Raw genomic sequence first — 19,257 nt, 5'->3', positions numbered from 1 at the left:
TCTAGTTGAAGATAAAAAAAGATTTGGTCACACAATCAACCAGGAAACGCAATATTATTGGAGATAAAGACAACGTTGTTTGGTAACCCTAATTAAGTTCATTCACAATTAATTCAGTCTACAACAGAGAAAATTCCACTAAGTAAATACAAAGCAAGATGATAAGTAAAGTCACACCTTGCATGGTATTTGTTATAAACAACTAGACCTACTGGATACTTTTCTTATCAATACTTTTTTTTATCGCCTGCAAAACAAAGAACAATCTCTTAAAATTCATATAGGCCATAAATCTATGATTGTTCTGTTACCTGTCTGGTTGTACTTGCATCTATGGTGTTTAAAGAGTGTACCAGAGGCTGAACAAAGTGAGAAATCGTGAGTAAAAAAACTGATGCTTGCTCTTAGGATTCTACAAATCATGAAGGTAGTTTTCCTTATAAATCGAAGCTTCTGAAAAGTTGCTTTATGTGCAAATCACCATACAGTACGTGGCACGACATAATGAGGACATAATGTCATACTGCTTTTCAACGCTGGCTACGGCCACATGTCGATGAGAATATACTGCAGATGACACGGAGAAAAAGGTGCACTTTTAAAGCAAAACCTTAAATCTTGATAGATGTCGCATTTGAAGGAATAACCGCAAATACCAGTTGTGCTTGTGTGTCACTGCACGTTTGTGTTGCTGTTGTTGTGTGTGAATGTGCTGCAGGATTGTACTCACAATCACCTCCACGGTGATGGGGACTGTGCTGTTGAGGGCTGGGTTTCCCCCGTCTTTAGCCATCACTGTCAAATAGATCATTCCGTTTGGAACCCTCTCATAGTCGAGAGGCCTGGTCACACTGATCACTGGTGGAGAAAGACAAACAACTTCTGTCATATGTTTTGCAGGTGAGGTGAAAAGCGGATATTTACATCTAATCTGATTGTATTTGTGAGCTGCCGCTACATAATCTTTTACACCAATTTTTATGTTGGTTAGCAAAAAAACATCTAAAATGTTATGAGCTTACACAGAAATTTTTCTTTAACTTCAAATGTTATTTCAACTAATATCTAGCAAGTGCTTGTCATCCGGAAGTACCTGCGTAGCCTTCCACCATGATGATGCTGAAGTAATCACGGAAGACTGAGGCTGAAGTGATGGTGTAAGTCAAGAAGTTGTTGGGAGGAGAGTCCTCATCAGTAGCCTGTGGGTGAGAAAATGTGGGGATGGGAATGCTTTTAACATATGCCTGAATGACATTCAAAAGCCCACAAAGGGAATACGTTTTGAGAGGGTGAGCAAAACGGCAGATGCTGCAGCAGACAGTGGTAGTATTTTTATGTGGATGTTTACACAGTCTGAATGTGTGTGAGTCTAAACATATGAATGCAGCCAGGAAGCTGTCAGTCAGTGGTGGCAAGTTACTTGACAGATTAAAGCTGATTCTGGCTATTAGTGGTGTAAGCGTCAATACTGGATGAACACCAACTGAGCCCAGACAAGCCAAGCAGGCATAGGACAGATGAAACTATACTTTGGTAGGGCAATCCAAAAGAACATCAACAGCAATGATGACAGCCTCTCATTATCCTTGAGATGGAAGGAACTTAAACACGAGTCCTCCGGCTGTGAGGAGAGTCTGCTGGGCCTCACTGGCATCATTACAGGCTGGACAGGTTGTCAAAAACACTCACTTGTATCTCTCCACAACAGGCATATCTCTGCTCTTTGATTTAATGCCAGTGTTGAGAAAGTAATACATTTCTTCCCCCACAATTTCATAAGCAGTGGCTTTCTCTTCCGCACCATCTTCCTATATCAAATTTAAAATAAATCAAATCAAATAAATGTGTGGCAAAAGAATATGAAGTGTAGAAAAAATGAATACAGGTTTAGGAGCCACAAACCTCCATGACAATAAGCAAACAGTAGAAAGATTTCTGCTTTGTTTCTCAACACACCCTCTCCTCCCATCAGTTTCAGACCTCTCCTTTTTCTTGTTATTTCTTAGCATTTTCCGAGAGTAGTGAGTGTTCGCTTATGTGTAAAGTCTATAAGTTCCCGAGCAAACCGCTGACACACAAAATTGTTCGTCTGCCCCCCCCCCCTCTTCCTCCTGGGTGGCGTATTAATATCAGCAGCGTTTAAGGTTAGCACATAATAATCAAACACAGTGAGCCAAGCATTGAGGCCAGTTGTCACAGTGTGCTGTGGCAGAGTCAGCCCGAAGGGTTGTAATAGTTTTTCTCTTCTGGGTGCAATCAAAGCAAACGCTGAGCCATTAGTTACCATCGGGCCTGTGTACCTCTGCCTTTTGTGTGGCAGTGACTGATGACCGACACATCAAGCTGATCTGTGTTCATGGTGGATACAGCACACGCAAAAACATTATTGCAGGATTAAAGTAACACTAAGACAACCAAGAGGAAAGACTGGCGAGTCCGACGACTGGTGGGATTTGAATGACTGAATGTTGATGTCGTTGCATGTAAATGTAATGCATCACTGTTTGTATTTCAGTATCAGTAACTGTGACACATCTGTTATACTGCAGCACTTCAATGCCATAATGTTGATTTAGTTTGTAAGAGTTAGTATATAAATGAAACTAATCATGCCATTTTTTCAAGCTATGAAATTTCCTGGGGTCTCAAAGAAATGTGTCTGACGTGCTTTGGTCCAAAGACATAAGGGACACTAGAGCAACCCAGGATATACAGGATCTGTATAACTCAATAATCCTTGGAGCACATTATCATGGTATGATAGAGCATACAGTAAATATTCCGAGAGCTCAGCCCGCTCACCAAACTGAAAGAAAAATACTTGACTCGCAATTTGATTCTCAAATACTTATAAATAATTACCATTGTCTGTAGGCTACTGATTCCTCTTTTAGGCACAGTCTCGTGATGAGTCATGTGGTGAACTGGCCCAAGCTATTAAACATGCATTGCCTCTGTGTTTCAAGTTTTTTTGCAGCTCATATTAGGTGCTCCTGCTTATATGCCATATATAATATAGGCCAATATTTCAACAATGTTTTTTTTTTTGTTGAAACAGCTGTTTCCAGTGCCGAACTGATGGTGCAATCAATGGCAAATGAGAATTCAGAATCTTCCCACTGGTAAAAATAGAAGTTAGATTTCCTTGGCAGGATATAAAAAAAATGAACAACTGGTGCTGATAGAGCATTATTATTTTATCTACTTTCATAAGTGAACTATATAACAAATAATGAGATTTGATGTTGATAGCTAAGCAAAAAGCAAAGGAGTTCAACTTCCCAATTCTGAGCTACAAGAAATGCAGTATCATCTGAAGTTGAAGCTAGGTGGAGATGACAGGAAAACGGGCTGCATAACCTTGTAAAGTGACATAAGTTTACCCTGCAAATCTTAATGTCCAACTCAATTACACATATTTCGAAATAGGAAGCCCAAATCAAAATGCCAGGCTTGGGTTGTTTTTTTTTTCAGTTGGTATTGATCTCAGACACCAAAATATATGCTCTCATGCACAGAAAACAGTGATTTTTCTAGACAATGGTTTTAAGTGATGTTCTGTCCTCTTTAAAATAAGTGATGATCACAGGTGTAAGTTTATAAGATATTTTATAGCAGCTATAAAAAGAAGACAGTTGTAAGATATCCCCTTGAAACAAAAGTACGCTTCTGGCCATACATGTGTACTTTAAAGTTAAACTCCTATTTTTATGTTGTTTGTTGATGGTCTGCTTCTTATGTGCTTGCATTTTATCACGTCTCACCCTGATTCGTGCCACTGACTGGACTGTTTGTTCGTTCTCTCTAAGCGAGCCCACGTACGCCTCCTTTTGAAAGAGCGGCGCATTGTCGTTGACATCCAGCACATTGACACGGATCCTTCCAGTCGTCTCTTCTCCACCACCGTCCCTTGCCAGCACGGTCAGAGTGAAACGACGCATTAACTCATAGTCAAGACTGGCCTGCAGAATAACCCAGCCAGTTTCATCGTCCAGTGAAAACCTGCAAGAGGGAAAACAGAGGCAGACTTTTTTTTCCCTCATCATGCTGTTTCTGCCAGTGTTTCACATTTACTTACTTTCATTTTGCATGTAAATTGGTTTGTTTGTACATGTTAGAGAGACACACACAAGACAATGTTTGTGTCTCTTAGAGCCTTCAAATGACCTCAGCCTCATTGGAACATCACACAATGAATTTTCACAGTTAAGTCATCCTGCTCAACTGACGAAAAAAATCAGTGGCACTTTTTGATGTAAATTGATATTTGACTAACTATTGTAACAAAAAGGTTTGTATGCTGTCATAATATATGAAAACAAGTGGAAAGAGCTTATGTTAAAGACAAATGACTTCTAATTGATAATTTGTCATGTTTAAAGCAATACAATGACAATGAAAACTTTTCCTAACAAATACAACTGATGACAAAACCCCCACAAAATGATGCTCAGACAGGGTAGCAGTGAGGGAGAAAAAAAAGTACAAAATCACAAATGTAGAACTTAATTCTTGGAAGTTAATAGAATGGTATAGTCTTTTTTGTGGCCTATATTTTACAGTTATTCTAAAATAAAAGGTATTCTAAAATAAATACCAAACATTGTTGAAGCTCAGCTGTCTCTGGTGAGGCAGGGGTGCCAGAAACAGTTCAGTACAGTTGCTAACAAGGCTCCAAATGAATGAAAAGTGAACAGGGTTGTGTGTTTATATGAACTGTTTCAATATGTGTAAACGAATGTGTGCAATCTTACTGGTCTGGCTCATCACTGAAGTAGTAACGCACAATGCCAAAGGTGCCCGCGTCTCCGTCTGTAGCCTGGACAGAAAAAACAAGAATAAGGGTTTAGTTTTAAAACCACGTCCACGTCTTTGTAAACTGCTATGCTCAGTTTCTGTTGTAAGTAAGTTTAGCTTCCCATTCAACTTTGTTTTTTGTTTCATATTTACAAATGCTGTTTCCAGAAAAGTTTGGGTTGCTAAAATGCAATAAAGTTGTCCAGAAAGCTACACAAAAAAACATATTGTGTACCAAGTTACTGGCTTTTCAAATTACTCAAAGTGGTTAAAGAAAAATCTACAGTAATTTTGTCACAACCACAAATTCCTGACTTTGATACCTTCATTAAAGCTGAACGGTGAATATACTCTTCCTTGCATGCATTTGTGTCTGCGTGAGCATGTGCTACTGTGGCTGTATAACATCATCTGCGTTTTGCTACGTTTCTTAAATTTCTCACTCTTACAGCTGTCTGTGACTGTAAGATAAAACACGAAAGCCATGCTTCGCTCTCTGGAGGTGTTGATTGGATTAAGTCTGATGGGAGACGTGATACATTCTCCTCGCCCACATGACCCACCACTGCCTTAAAAGCAGTAACAAGTGCTGTCATGTTTTGCAGATTAAAGGGGTGTCAGAGAAATACCATATAAAGAGCAACACTTTCAGGAATCTCATACTTCATAAAATGCAACATTAACACAAAAATGTCTTTGGAAACACACACCCACACACACACACATGTACTTGTATACACATAAAGGGTGCTGTGATGGTGCTGATGGATCTCGGCTGGAGAGGGTGTTGTAATAGAGTTTCACTTCAGTGACTCTGCAGTCACTTGAAGGGCCAAACTCGAACATTTCTGCTGTCCCCTCTGTCAACCATAATACTAGTCACTGTGATTCAGTGAAGCCCTGGTACGGGCCTTATTATGTGACCTAGTGCATGTCTTTGTATATGTGTGTAGAGTTTAAGCTTTTGTGACTGTATCTTAAAACTTTGTCAGAGAGTGGGTGTATACAGTGTTCTCAGTACCTTAAGCTTGGAGTCAATGCATGAGTGCACATATTTGAAGGAATATGCAAGCTTTTTTAATGCATTTATGAATGTGTGTCTGTGAGCGCTTATCTATAATGCCTCATACAGATGGAGCCACTGTTGCAGCTCTAACGTGTAAAAAGAACAACATGCTGTAAAGCCCACTTTGTCAGACAGTGTTTACCACATTGTCCTGGATGACAAATTGATGTGTCTCTGTGACAAAAAGGCCCTCACTTTGTGCACCAAAGCACACACTGCTGGACAAGTGCAGGTTGGGACACTAAATACACACAAGGCTTTTGCAAATCCAGTCAGGTTCTTAAATTAACCTTTAAAGTTTCATCTGTTTTGTCTCGATGACCTCATCATTTATGTGCCAGTCGGCTCTCTCACCTTCCTTGTTTTTTCATTTCAATACATCCCTCCTTCTTCCTCCCCCTCCATTATCTTTCCCTTTTCCTCTCTGTCTAAACCTCACTCCCTACTCTGCATCAGAACTCTGCTTCCAACTCCACTGTCTCCTCACTCCTTTACATATCTCTGTTTGCACACCCTTGCCCCTAAATGCCTCTCTCCCCCTTCTGCTCCCTGGTGAATGACAGGCCCATAAGTGCTCCAATGATAGCAGCAGGGGTGTTAGCGTGACAGCTATCGAGGCGGTGACAGGAGCTGAGCTCAGTCTGGGAGCTAATGCTGCCTCTGCTTCAACGGCCGAGTCCCTCAACCCACAACGATAGACAGACAGGGAGTGAGACACAGACACACTCAGAGAGAAATAAAGAGAGAAAGATGATAGCTATCTCTACCCCCTACCCCTTCAATCATTCAGTGACCCATCCCCTCACTCCCAACAAACAATCACCATGACAGTATGGCCCAGTCACTTTGCCAACTTCTTGCCAAAGACTTTCAACTTCAGACACAGAGGGCCTTCAGTAGATGGATGGTTGAGATTCGCATGTGCAAGGATTTGCTGTCAATTCATACCATGGGCCAAAATCCATGACACCAGGGTATTATGCTTTTGCCCCTTGTCACCATGGTAGCTTCAAAATGTTATAGTTGGGGAGCTGGAGGTGATGGAAAATTTGGAAAGAGGCAATGTGCCATACAACTGTTTATGATCACTACTACAAGCATTCAAAGTGTAGTGGTGATTTAATAATATACATTTTTAATGCTAATCTGTTCTGTGCAATTACTGTCAAAACGCCAAAAGAGACAGTGTTATAACAGATAAATACTTGGTAATGGAAAAAAATCTCCCCTGTGCTAAGGAGCAGGCGATTTAGGTACCAGTGAGTCAGCGATATGATCAAAATCCAAACTAAGTTGTTTCAAACTTTCTGCACAAACAGTCACACTGCTGTTGATTGCCAATATAAACTCTGCAAACCCCAGGGTCCTCAGGCAGTAACTACAAAAGAGAAATTAGTTCTCAGTTGACCAGTTTGGTTAAATGATGTGTTTCTTCCCATCAGAGAGGTGAAGCCAGCAGGCAAACACAGTTTTCTCAGTGTGTGTGTGTGTGTGTGTGTGTGTGTGTGTGAGAAGGGTTCTACCTGTTTCTGATCATATGAAAAAGATATACATGAACGGAGATGTAAAACGCACCTAAACCATTTATAGAATAAACATTATGAAAAATATATAAACATAAACATGTAAAACACTCAACTGCTTTCAAGAAAAGGGAAATGAAAGCTTCCTCTGAAGGGAGACAGAAAGTCTGGGTTAGTCTGCGAGGGTACAGGTTTGTGTGTGAACTGGGGTTAGGATGCAGAGGGTCCTGCAGCAGATTATCAACCCACCTATCTCTTGGACTGTGAGAGAGGTTAAAGCTGTACGGGCTTTTCTATCTTGAGTGAACGGGAATTTGAATTGATTGACTCCTAAAATTGCTTTTTCTGTAGGAGCTCTGAGAGTCAAGGAAAAGGAAACCAATTACTGGCTGTCAAAGCATGCTGTCAAAATAGAGATGACCCCGAGTCCAAACACAGACAACCTCCTCTGTCTCAGTGTTGCACACCTAAACACAACCAAAAGGAACAGATAACAAACAGACCCACGCATGCACACAGTGAAGATGTCCAGTTCCTGACAGTAACTGTGATGGAGACGATGATAATGGCTAGGTTGTCAGGTTATCGTTCTCAGCTCTGGCTAGCTCTTCTCAAGTTGGCTTCTTTAAAGGCTCTCTGTTTCACTCTCTTAGATTTTCTTTATCATGATAAGATCATAGATCAATCTTCACAAATGCCATACAAGTGCAAGGCAGAAAGCAAGAACCCCTTTATGTGAACATTTTCAATATTGTGGTTTATATGCGTCTAACATGACACAAATCTGGCCATATCACAAAAGAATAACTAAATCAGTGACTTGTTCATTTTAAAGCAGTTTAACAGAGTTAAACTTTGGAATTGTCTGAATTTTGCCCTAAATGTTCCTCATGTCCATTAACAGGTTTTGTTTGCTGCCAATGCTCCCACTGTTCATGCTGGCATTAAAGAGAGCTCTTGCTAGAGCAAATACACAAACCTATTTCTATCTTTCATTAATACTACAGGACAAGGCTAGAAAACATGCAAACTTTGACTCCGCATTCAAGCTATTCTGACATATGTCAAATGAAATATTACACATTCGACTCACCCAACACTCCCAAGACTAAACTACTGAGTGAATTCACGCATTCTCCTCGCTGTTCATGTCAGATATAAGAAGCTATGTGGTAAGACACATAATTTGTTCTTTTGCACCTCACCTGTCTGGATCAAACAAGTCCCCCAGCTGTGACCTAAAGCACTAGCTCGGGTTGATGGAAGCAGTGTGTTTTACTGTGGACAGTCTTGCATAATGGTGATGGTGAGTGTGCATTTACGACTGCTTATTTATCTAAACTATTAATGAGCAGTGCTCAAAGCAACTGCTGTCTGCTGACAAGATTAAACTGCCTGTTTCTATAATCTCCTGACCAGCCAGATAACAGTGAGACAGAGCAAACCAGAGAGATATACAAGTTAAACACTTTTTAACAATGACTGCAACAAAGTGTCACGGATGTATTCACAGCCATGACGGTTTGCAAGATAAATTCTACCTTTTCAGTATTCCAGCCACATACAAACCAAGGAAAAGTGGTGGGGAGAGAGATGACTACATTGTGGGCAGAGGCTGTAGATGGAGTTTGAGCTGCCAGAGAAAAGGCTTAATGCAGAGCTCTCAGTGGCTGGCAGCTTCACTTTGCCAGCAGGCCTTGGCCTCCCCCTCTCTTCCTGCTTCTGGCCTCAATGATGAGGGAATAAGATTAGAACAAGGAGGAGAACAAGGAGGATGTAGAGAATAAGAAAAAGTAAAGAGTACACTACGGAGACACTGAATGCAAGGGAGAGGACAAAGCAGTAATCTGGGGAAAAACACGATGTGTTAATGTTGGTTTATATATATGTATATTCTTGATTCCAGCTTCTATTGTGTTTTTCAGTGTTTTACTTCGTTGTAATGTAAAAATAGAATTGAATGAATTTTTTTAGAATTGTGACAGAAATCTTTAACATTTGAAATTTTCTAAAAGAAAATAAAATGTACTGATTTAACCATAAAGATAAAAGACTGATTCCTTGATCTTTAATTGCAGCCCTGGTTGTTCTATTTGTAGCTCTAGTCCCCTTTTTTTAACCCATCTGTGTGTTTGCGTTCGTGTGTCTGTATGCATTTATCTATCTTTTTTGTTTGTTTGTTTTTAGGATAGGAAGTAGGAGAAAAAAATTACCACGTGGGCTCCATAGATCCCCAGTGATGAACTGAACTACACAGCAAAATTAAAAGCCTGATATGCCAAACAGTTTACAAATATGTATCTACCCATTCAAGTATACAGCATATGGTGAGTATAACTCATCCTGTGAGTTTTTATTGAGGCTTAAAGTAATAAATAATTGAGTGTTACTGCTTTGAGTGAAAGATGGCTGTTGAGGCTACTTCCTGATGGTGTGCATTGTGTGCTCAGGTTCTGAGACAGATCCATCACTTGTATGTCACTTCTGGCTCCAAAAACTCAAGATAGTGATGACCAAAGGACAAACTAAAAAGCTTTGAAAGAATGGCAATAGTACATCCTTGGAGAACTCTGGGAGTCAACACTCGAAAAGTTCTAACTTTTCACAACTCATGGCTACCGTCGGTTTACTCTGTCAAGTGCACCTATTTACATCCATTTTACAATGTCATCACCCATGAGAGCCTCATTATGAACAGAAGCTCTCAAGGAGCTACCACCAGCAGGAGAGAGTGGGCCTCACCTGTTTTATTACAATAATGAATCATAATCACTATTGTGACTATCACCCTAAACACGCCTGTCTAAAAAGTGGCAGGAGGAAAATATCCTCTGTAATTTATAACCTTCTGCTGGAGGAATTTATTACTGTGACACAGCTCTCACATATAGAGTATTTGCACAGAGCCCGCAAAAAACATGGGATGAGTAAAAGACTGTGACCAAAGAACAATGCTGAATCCGATATGTTTCATGGAAGCAATAGCTTAACTGTGAGAACAAAGGAAGGTGTGGGTAAAGTGTAGTTCTATAAAGCATGGATATTATATAAACATATTCTTTACGGAACCGCCTGATGGGGTTTAAAAAAGTGTGACATCCCAACAGATACAGGCAAGGGACCTATCCGAATATTTGAAAACCATTAGCAATCTAGTGATGAAACAGAAAATGAGAACTGGAGGTATACAATAAATAAGAAATGAAAGAGGGCAAATCCTCTGAAACCAAAGGAGTAAAAATCAGAGTGATTCACTGATATAAGCTGCTGCTTGGTGTCTAAAGTCCCCAGGGTGTGGAGAAAGAAAGAGTGTGAGAGAAAAGGACCCAGACAAAAGAGTAAATCACAATAAATATTTATCATGATAAGTAACGCTGCAGACCATAAATATTAAAGAGCCACTGCCTGTGCGTGTGTGTGTGTGTGTGTGTGTGTGTGTGTGTGTGTGTGTGTGGGGGGGGTGTTCTTGTTACTGTCACTTTATTAGGACCTTTTCTGCAATATTTCACTGACCTATCAGGGACCAGTAGTCCAAAGTCCAGTCCTGATGAGGTGCGAAGTGAGTTTCTGTTAATCTTATGATTAAGCAGAAACTGGGAATGATTAAGGATGGAATAGAGTTTAGTTCAGTCTGAAAACAATGAATGAAAGTCAATGTTACAATAAGGATAGTGGCACACTCTTGTGTGTGTTGGTGTGACGGTGTGTTCTGGTATGTTAAGCATAAGTGTCCACAGGGATGCATGAGTATGTACTAACATTGTACGTAAGCTCTGATCAGATGAGCTATGAATATTAACCATGAAAAAGCAGTCCAGTTACATTATCAGATTGCTTTTCTGGCACTTTTTTCAAAAACAACCGAGCCATCATGCATAATTTCAATTGGCAGAGGTATAAAGTATTTTAAAAACATCACCCAGACCTAATCCTTTTCACAGAAAAGGCATTGTCAACACAGAACATTTTCACTTCCAGAGACAGCAGTGCACAAAGTACTTGAAAACACATTTTAGAGTGAGAAACTATTATCAGTCTCACAGTTGCTGTCATTGTCATAGGGTAATTTAGTCAGTGGTTTGCACTCTATCACCTTGTCTACAGTCTGCAATATGTGTGCCAAATGTTCAGGTTTTTAAATGCAACGGTGTACAAACCGTACACACACAAACATATGTGTGTATACATATATATACTGTATGTATATAGCTCCTTACACACTGTGAATGGATAAAATATTAATACATGCATGACAGGTTTGACATATTGTAAGTCAATATTCATTACAAAACTGTAAAATAAAGGTGTTTCTGTAGTTAGCTAAAATAGCCAAATAATTACCAGAATTGTATAAATATCCAAGTATTTATGGCTTTATGGAATCGCAGTGTTTGCGCAAGATTGGACAATCGCAGAGAGCCTTCAGTTTTAGTTGGAGAGACTTACACGGTAAAAGACATAAAAACTTGTTAAAAAAAGGCTGCTGGTCACTATCTATTTGAAATTTAAATGTTTGTATATTTCACAGGGATCAGAAGAAAAATAAGTATTAAACTTGGGATCAAACCCAGGACATTCCCATTGCTCGTGACCCCCATAACCTAAAGAGCTGCCCAGCCAGCATCCCAGAACATCACAGGAGCACATACATGTTAAAAAGGGATCTTCTGCTTTTGGAGAAGTTAAGCTTTGTTCTGGAAGTCTCAATGTTAACAGCATAGAGTTTATATATTTCCATATCTATTCAATTTCAAATGAAAAATTAACTATGTTGTTAAGTCTTTGACCATAATGTCTCCAACGAATGCAATATGAAAAACTGTTTTAACAGTTGTTAATGTTTCAATTAAACAAATTAGAAGAAGGGGTTTGTTTTCTAACTTTGCTCAGTGTTTCTCTATGTGTATGGGCCTTGTGTCACTGACACTGCAGCATAGACTGGCTCGGGTAGCTGCTCAGCAGTTTGCAGGTGTACTGTAGAGGAGCACTTCGCTGAAAGCAGTTCCTGGCTCCACAGTAGATCGTGCTGATTAAGTGCTTCGTAAGAAGGGCAGTAGCTGCATGATTTTTAGGAACAGTGACCATGTCAGAGGAAATTGTCCCCTCTGTTATACAAGATGAGCCACCTCAGATGTAAGCAATCGACTCAGAAATAACTCCACTGTTAGTACTAGTGGCAGACAGGTTAATGTGTCACGGCAAAACTGGTGTTATCAAATTCTCACTATGGCTGTGACTAATGCCCCAATCAAAAGGTTACAACCAAAAGCTAAATAGACTGTATCCCATCCTTACTTTGCATCATGCAAACCCTCAATCTTGGGTTAGTGATCCTCATTTGATGTGCACAGCCAACACGAGTTCTAAAAAAGCTCAAACTCTTCTGGCTTACTCGCAGAGATGTTTGCACTGCTCCTTAGTGGCTGAAAAAACGTTATGCCCCTACGCCCCCTTAGTCTCATGGTCTCAGTAATTTCTGAGGTGTAACTGGGGCCTCTAATGTTGAGTGCTTTGTTTGAGCTTTCACCTATTGCCAATATTTGCTACAGTCTTAAAAAGTCACAAAGGTGCATTGCAGCTCTTCAGTCATGACAGCGGGAGTGTCACTAACAATGGATGCATCCTTAGAAGGATGAGGTGCAACCATGATGGGCAGATCAGTCTGATCTCAACATGAATCAGAATGAGAAAGCAGGGTCTGTTATTTATCCTGGTGGTTCCTTGGTGACCATCCAAATACTGGGTGGAAGAGATAATTCAAATTCTGTTGGATAGACCTTAGCCTCTTCCTGTTCACAGAGTCCTTCTGTCATAGGCCCAGTGTGCTTTGGGCCTGCCCCTTGAGAGGTGGAATATGAATATGCAGCTCTTTTGTCCCAGGTCATTGATTTTATTTAGAATAAAAGGGCCACAGCCAAGCAAAAAAGTGATGATGCCCATCCAATCCTCTTGTCTACAGTGGACTCCTGGACTCACTAAGGTTTGTCTGCAGCCCAATCCAATCCAGCTTTTGTGCCTAAGGCTATGGAGTTAACATGCAGGAGTTCCTCATTGGAACTAAGGGCATTTCATCCAATTAAGTGGAGCAGAGACTAAACGCATTATGCCCTGTGCAAATACTAAGGGTTTATGTGGACAGAGCAGCTGGCATCAGGAAGTCTGACCAGCTCTTTATTTCCTGATCCAGTCCTTATAAAGGCAAACCTGTGCCATTCCAGAGATTAACGCAACTGATTGTATGTGTCTGTCTTGGGACTGTCTTATACAACGAAACAACATCCTCCTGTTGGGTCTTCTTGCGGTGACGGAACAAAAAAATAGCACTTAAACATACTGTAAAGGCGACTTTTTAGGCTGGAGCCTATCCCAGCAGTCATCGGGCGAGAGGTGGGGTACACCTTGGACAGATCGCCAGTCCATCACAGGGCCACACAGAGACAAACGAGACAAACAGCCACACACACATTCACACTCACTCTTAAGGACAATTTTAGAGTCACCAATTAACCTAACATGCATGTTTTTGGACAGTGGGAGGTAGCCGTAGTACCCGGAGAGAACCCACGCATACAGGGGGAGAGTCATAAAGAACTAATTTCTCTTACATAATGACGATCTGTTGGTGTTCAGTTTCTTAACTCCACATGGACATGTTTTTTTATGAAATGTGTCGCTTGTTTCTGAGAAATGAAGAAGATGATGAATGAGAAGAATTGTGTGCGACACAAAGTAGCAGTGACTTGTCGTCACTTCTGCCTACCTTCTTGCACACTCATTTGCTATGCTGAACATCCAATCAGAATCGGTACTCTCACCATCAGACACGACACTGTTGCATTGGCTGACGGAGAGACACATGTTCACTAAGGTCCTTTATCAGCACAAAGCCACTCTGCCACCTATAGGGACGGGGGCTCATTCTACTGGAAGCATTGCCATATCTTGGGCCTTGTGCCACACATATTTGTACAGGAAGCATGATGCTCAGCCAGCATTGGCAACATCACATGCAGTCTACTGTCTAGCCTTGGATTACTGCTGTCCATGGCTTTGGGGATATTATGCAATCTGGTAGAGGGCTATATCTCTCGTAATGAAAAATAGAGTGAAGTCAGGATAAGAGTGATGGGTTACTTGAGATACATCCCTGTTTTTCTAATGACAGAGTTAGTTGTTTTACAACACTTCCTTGAGCACAGCTGAGTCCAGAGGAGTTCATGGGATGTAAATGCTGCATGCAGTTCAGATTTGTGTCATGCCAAGACTGGTACCTAAATGTTACTACTGTAGCTCTGGGCGAGATTGTACTTATTATATTTTACTGATTTTTAACCAAATAGTTGAGGTTTCCATATCTTCATAATATGAAAATCCAGCTAATGTGAACAAATAAAAGACATTTCAAAGTTTAGTTACATAGCGCTGTAATAAAAGAATAGAATAAAAAGTTTGAGTTAAGTAGAACTGTAATACTGGAAAGAGGTGCTGGCGTCCACATCCATTCATTCAGTCACAATGAATGCTTCAGCTCAGCATGACTTCCTGCGGTTGATGAACAACATAATTTGAACTTAATACTAAGGTAGTGGACAGGGTAGGTTATCATTTTAGCTGCTGCCGCATAGAAGTGGATCGAAAAGCTTTCTAGTGCACAAATGAAAGTCATAAAGGCTAATTTTGCATTTCTCTACATTTCTCAATGCTTAAAAGTTTGTGGAGATCCATTAAAATAAATGTTAGTATTTACTGGGGGGACACTATCCTTTTATCATTCTTCTATTGTTCTTATGTCTGAAAAATATGAAGCAGAGGCACAAAAGCTGATGGATTTACTGTTCTTCTGTGCCTCACTGTGGATATATTATAAACACTACATGGATACAATAACCATTTCTAAACGAATACCTCATTATTCACACAGACAAATGTGAGGCAGTCGTGGCTTGTTTGATCAGACAGCAGCATATAAACAGTAATTTTCATAGGATCACAGCCATTGTAACCTTTAAACTATGATAAACCAACAAAGGTAAACAAGTCTCTGCAAACACTATTAAACACTAAACCTCACATATAAACAACATGTTAATTTTATGCAGTAACTAATAGAGAGGTGAGCTACAATGACCAACAACTTTGTGGTTTTAATCTGCAGGTGTTGACCTTCAGCGTGCTCAGGGAGTCCGTTTTGTATGTATATATTCTATCTGGTATCAACACAGTATTTGCACGGTATGTCCAAATGTCAGACTACATTGAGGCTCTGTCAAATTTTAATGGTAACTAATGAAAGCCTAATCAGAAAGTCGAAAAAACAACACTGAAACAGTGCAAAACTGCTGCTGTTTAAAGAAAAGACTCAGGCTCAAATATCAAGTAGAATATGCTCTTTTTCTTTGAAAGAGACGTTATTAGCTCAGCATCTGAACATAACATCTCAAAAATGATTACATTATCATGTTGTTGTGGGAGGTGAGAACCCAAATACAGCTCACAACGGGAGGCAGGAGAATGAGGAGCAAATTAAACTTTATTCTAACTCCTCAAACAAAGGCACTGTTGTGGCAGGTTGTCCATAAATCAGAAAATCCCAAAACAAAGCAGAACAAGCCAGGAACTAGACTAGGCATTGGCAACCCACCCTGCAAACAATAATGACAAACTGGCACAAACAAAGGGAACAGAGAAGCTTGAATATTGACAAGGGTAATCAACTAATGAAAATCAGGTGCAAGGCAATTAAGCCATTAACACAGAAGTAAACAGAACGTAGGAAGGAAACTAACTGAAGTGCACAAGGAACCAGTTTTGAAAAATAAAACAGGGAGTTACATACAGTATCTTGAGAACATGGAACACAAGAACCAAGAAAACGTAACACTGAACAATGTAGGAGCTAAACAAAAAAAGACCAATCATATGACCCAGAAAAGTAGGAGATGTCAACAGAATCTGACCTTAGAAATGAAGAAACCCAAAGATGAACCCAAAAACCTACAAACCATGACAACTACAGCCGTTAAACAGGGTGATAAACCACCACCCTTCTCTTAACTATATAAACATTTCAACAATATGAGGCTTTATAAAAACCAACTCTGCCCTGCAATAATCATCTAATGGTTAGAAGTTACGCTCTAGTAACCGGAAACAAAAAAGCTACAAAGAAAACTGGGTCAACATCAGGCAATGATGATTTTTTTTAGAAACATTCCATACATTAACATAAAATCAAATTAACATTAACATATAATACATACAATATACTTAAGACCTAATAAAATCAGAGCTATAACAAACTTTAAAATAAAGTAATTAGTTTACACAGTGTAGACTGGACAAAAAAAAAAAACGTTAAATCTTATGCAAAAATTAAATTTCTCTCGACAACACATCCTCTGACATTAAAACATCTAAAAAAGTGGCCTTTATAAAGACTAGCTCCTCCTGAGGCAACTTAAAAAAAAAACAACTTCAAATGTGGGTAAGTAAATCAAAAATGTTATGGCTGCAATTTCTTCAGCTCCCAAAAAGGCCTTTGATAGGGTTGAATAGATTTGTTCACTATCAAATTTGTGGTTTTGCCCACACTTTTCTCAGATTGTTAAGATATAAAGAGAACAGGAGGTGGCAGTTATCACTAATAAAGTTAAATCATCCACATTCTTTTTAGATGAATCCTGTCAAGGCTGCTGAAGTAGCCTGCAAATGTTTAGATTTCTTTAAGAGAACTGACAAACAGTTCTGAAAACGAGTATCAGGGTGGAGAGGGGAGGGTGGTGGTGAGGACGCTAAATTACCATTTTGCAAAGATGATATCTTAGCTGTGATGGCTGAGCCACTGACATTTTTTCCCAGAAGGACATCATTCAGTCAAAGCTCCACTTTACCATAATAACCACCTCATACTACGAATATTCCACAAGAAGGAAAACTTTAACTTTGAGCAGAATAAAAGCATCAAGATTTTTGGAATTCTCTGCCTTCAAAAACAATAAAGAGCTGTGTTACGAGATAATAAAGTGCTCCGGGCTGAAGAAATAAAACAAAGAGAACTGATGGGTGATGGTAAAGAGTTATTTATTTTGAAAGAAGTAGTAACACTGTTCAAACAAACCGCAAAAGAAAAACAGAATCCCAGCGGACATGTCGAGAAAATCAGGAGCCTAAATGATAAATAGGACACCCAAAACAAAATGCAAACAATCACCCTCCTTCCACCGAAAGAGTTACGCTGTCCGATCTTACCACACTGCACAAGCTACTGCAAACGCACCAACAACGGCTGACCCCACTGGCCCTCGGGGGGCCTCTTCCTCCTCCTTTTAAAAAGGCAGCCCAGCTGATTAGGCCTACTCAGCCACAGCTGGGACAACTCACCTGGCTGCAGCACTAAGAGGCACACACACACACACACACACACACACACACAGTATACTATACGACCCTCAGATCGTAACAAGCTGTTTGAGAAAAAAATAATTTGCCAAATGAGTAGGCAAATATCAAATTCACTCCTGGAAAATGTTACATTAGAAAAATAAGAAGCTGTCACTAAATCCTAATGCACTGATGTTGCTAAACACTATACTACCATCAAGCAAATGCACAGGATCTGTCAGTCACCGCCAACCTCCTGCTCTTCCCACAAACTCTTCTTTCTTCCCTTTGATGGCACATTGAAGAACACAGTCAACTGAAATGTTCATCAGAATTCCACAGAATGTGTCTTGCAGGTGTATCTGAAACATGTTACTGTCTGAACCTACAGCATATTAATGCAGGTCTTTTCAGAGACATTAGCAGAGAAAGTGATGTCCTGTTTGTTACCCATCACAGCTGAGTCTGTCTGACATAGGCTGCATCTTTATTTGTAAATCAGTTCAATAAAAGTTGAATTCAGAAAACAAGATGTGAATTGTAAAATGAAGAAATGAAGTATTTCAGCAAACAAATGTAATCAAATATGGCAATATGTTTGTATGAAAGCTTTGTTAGATCCTTCCACAGAAGCAGAATTAAGATGACACATTTGATCTCCTCCATGTCAGTTAACAGCTCTCCCTGAGAGCTGTCACATCTCATTCTGTTTACAGACATTCACTCTCTACAGCCAGCAATCAGGATTCCGTGGTGGGCCACACACTCAAGCATGAGGCCAACATCAGCTCGACTTATTAGGAGTTAGGCCCGGCAATCTCCATTTCATGAGCACCCAGTCTATAAACACAATTGATTTTCAAACTGGGCTTTTTGGCAGTTGTATCTCATGGATTGCGGGCACTCTGTCACGGAAGTGACTGGTAATGAATAATAATGCAGAGTTATGCAGAGACAATCAGAGATTTTTTTCCAATTTGGTTAAAGCAGTGACTGCTGCTGTGTACAGAAACTGAAGATGAGCACCACTGAAGGCTGGCACATGAGGCGGAGTGCCTCTAAAACACTAGAGGAAGAGGCTACAAGGCCTGGAGGGAAGAAATAATAAATTCTATTTTTATTCTGGAATTGATGTCCAATTTAAACTGATTGCTCTGTAATGCTATATTGTGCTTTACTCTTGTAACAAATCATTTTCAGTGAAGAACCTAATACTTCAAATCCAAGCTATAAGCAGCGATTTCAGGGCAACCGAGTTCCTTTTACTGTCAAAACAATGCATGGCACTCATGTACTTGACAAAAAGCCACACTGCGAGATTTTGTTGAAATGACGGAACTGTAAGCCATAGAGATAAACATGATCCATCACAGCAGGTGAGTACATAGGTTACGTTGGTGTTTTGGTCGGGGGCAGGCTTCCTTGAGTCACCATAAATAATCACGGCCATTGGTGAACCCTCGAGAGCACAGGTTCACAAGAGCAAAACAC

The 19,257-nt window shown here is 40.0% G+C and overlaps 1 protein-coding gene across 1 annotated transcript in view; it reads right to left on the bottom strand.

Annotated features, from left to right (window-relative positions):
- Positions 1 to 19,257, bottom strand: part of LOC140312502 (cadherin-23-like) — a 119,654-nt gene that overhangs the window by 15,100 nt on the left and 85,297 nt on the right. Inside the window, exons 15-18 of the mRNA XM_072390298.1 lie at positions 4,755 to 4,819; positions 3,765 to 4,002; positions 1,094 to 1,199; positions 731 to 858 (exon numbers count right to left, since the gene is read on the bottom strand). Of these exons, the coding sequence (XP_072246399.1) occupies positions 731 to 858; positions 1,094 to 1,199; positions 3,765 to 4,002; positions 4,755 to 4,819 (537 nt within the window). The remainder of the gene's footprint in view (positions 1 to 730; positions 859 to 1,093; positions 1,200 to 3,764; positions 4,003 to 4,754; positions 4,820 to 19,257) is intronic.

Source organism: Leuresthes tenuis, unplaced genomic scaffold (genome assembly GCF_036924035.1).
Source record: "Leuresthes tenuis unplaced genomic scaffold, fLeuTen1.0.hap1 SCAF_8, whole genome shotgun sequence".
In the NCBI taxonomy this organism is placed as follows: Eukaryota; Metazoa; Chordata; class Actinopteri; order Atheriniformes; family Atherinopsidae; genus Leuresthes; species Leuresthes tenuis.
Note: the sequence above shows the minus strand (reverse complement) of the source record. Positions and strands in the feature narration are given on the sequence as shown.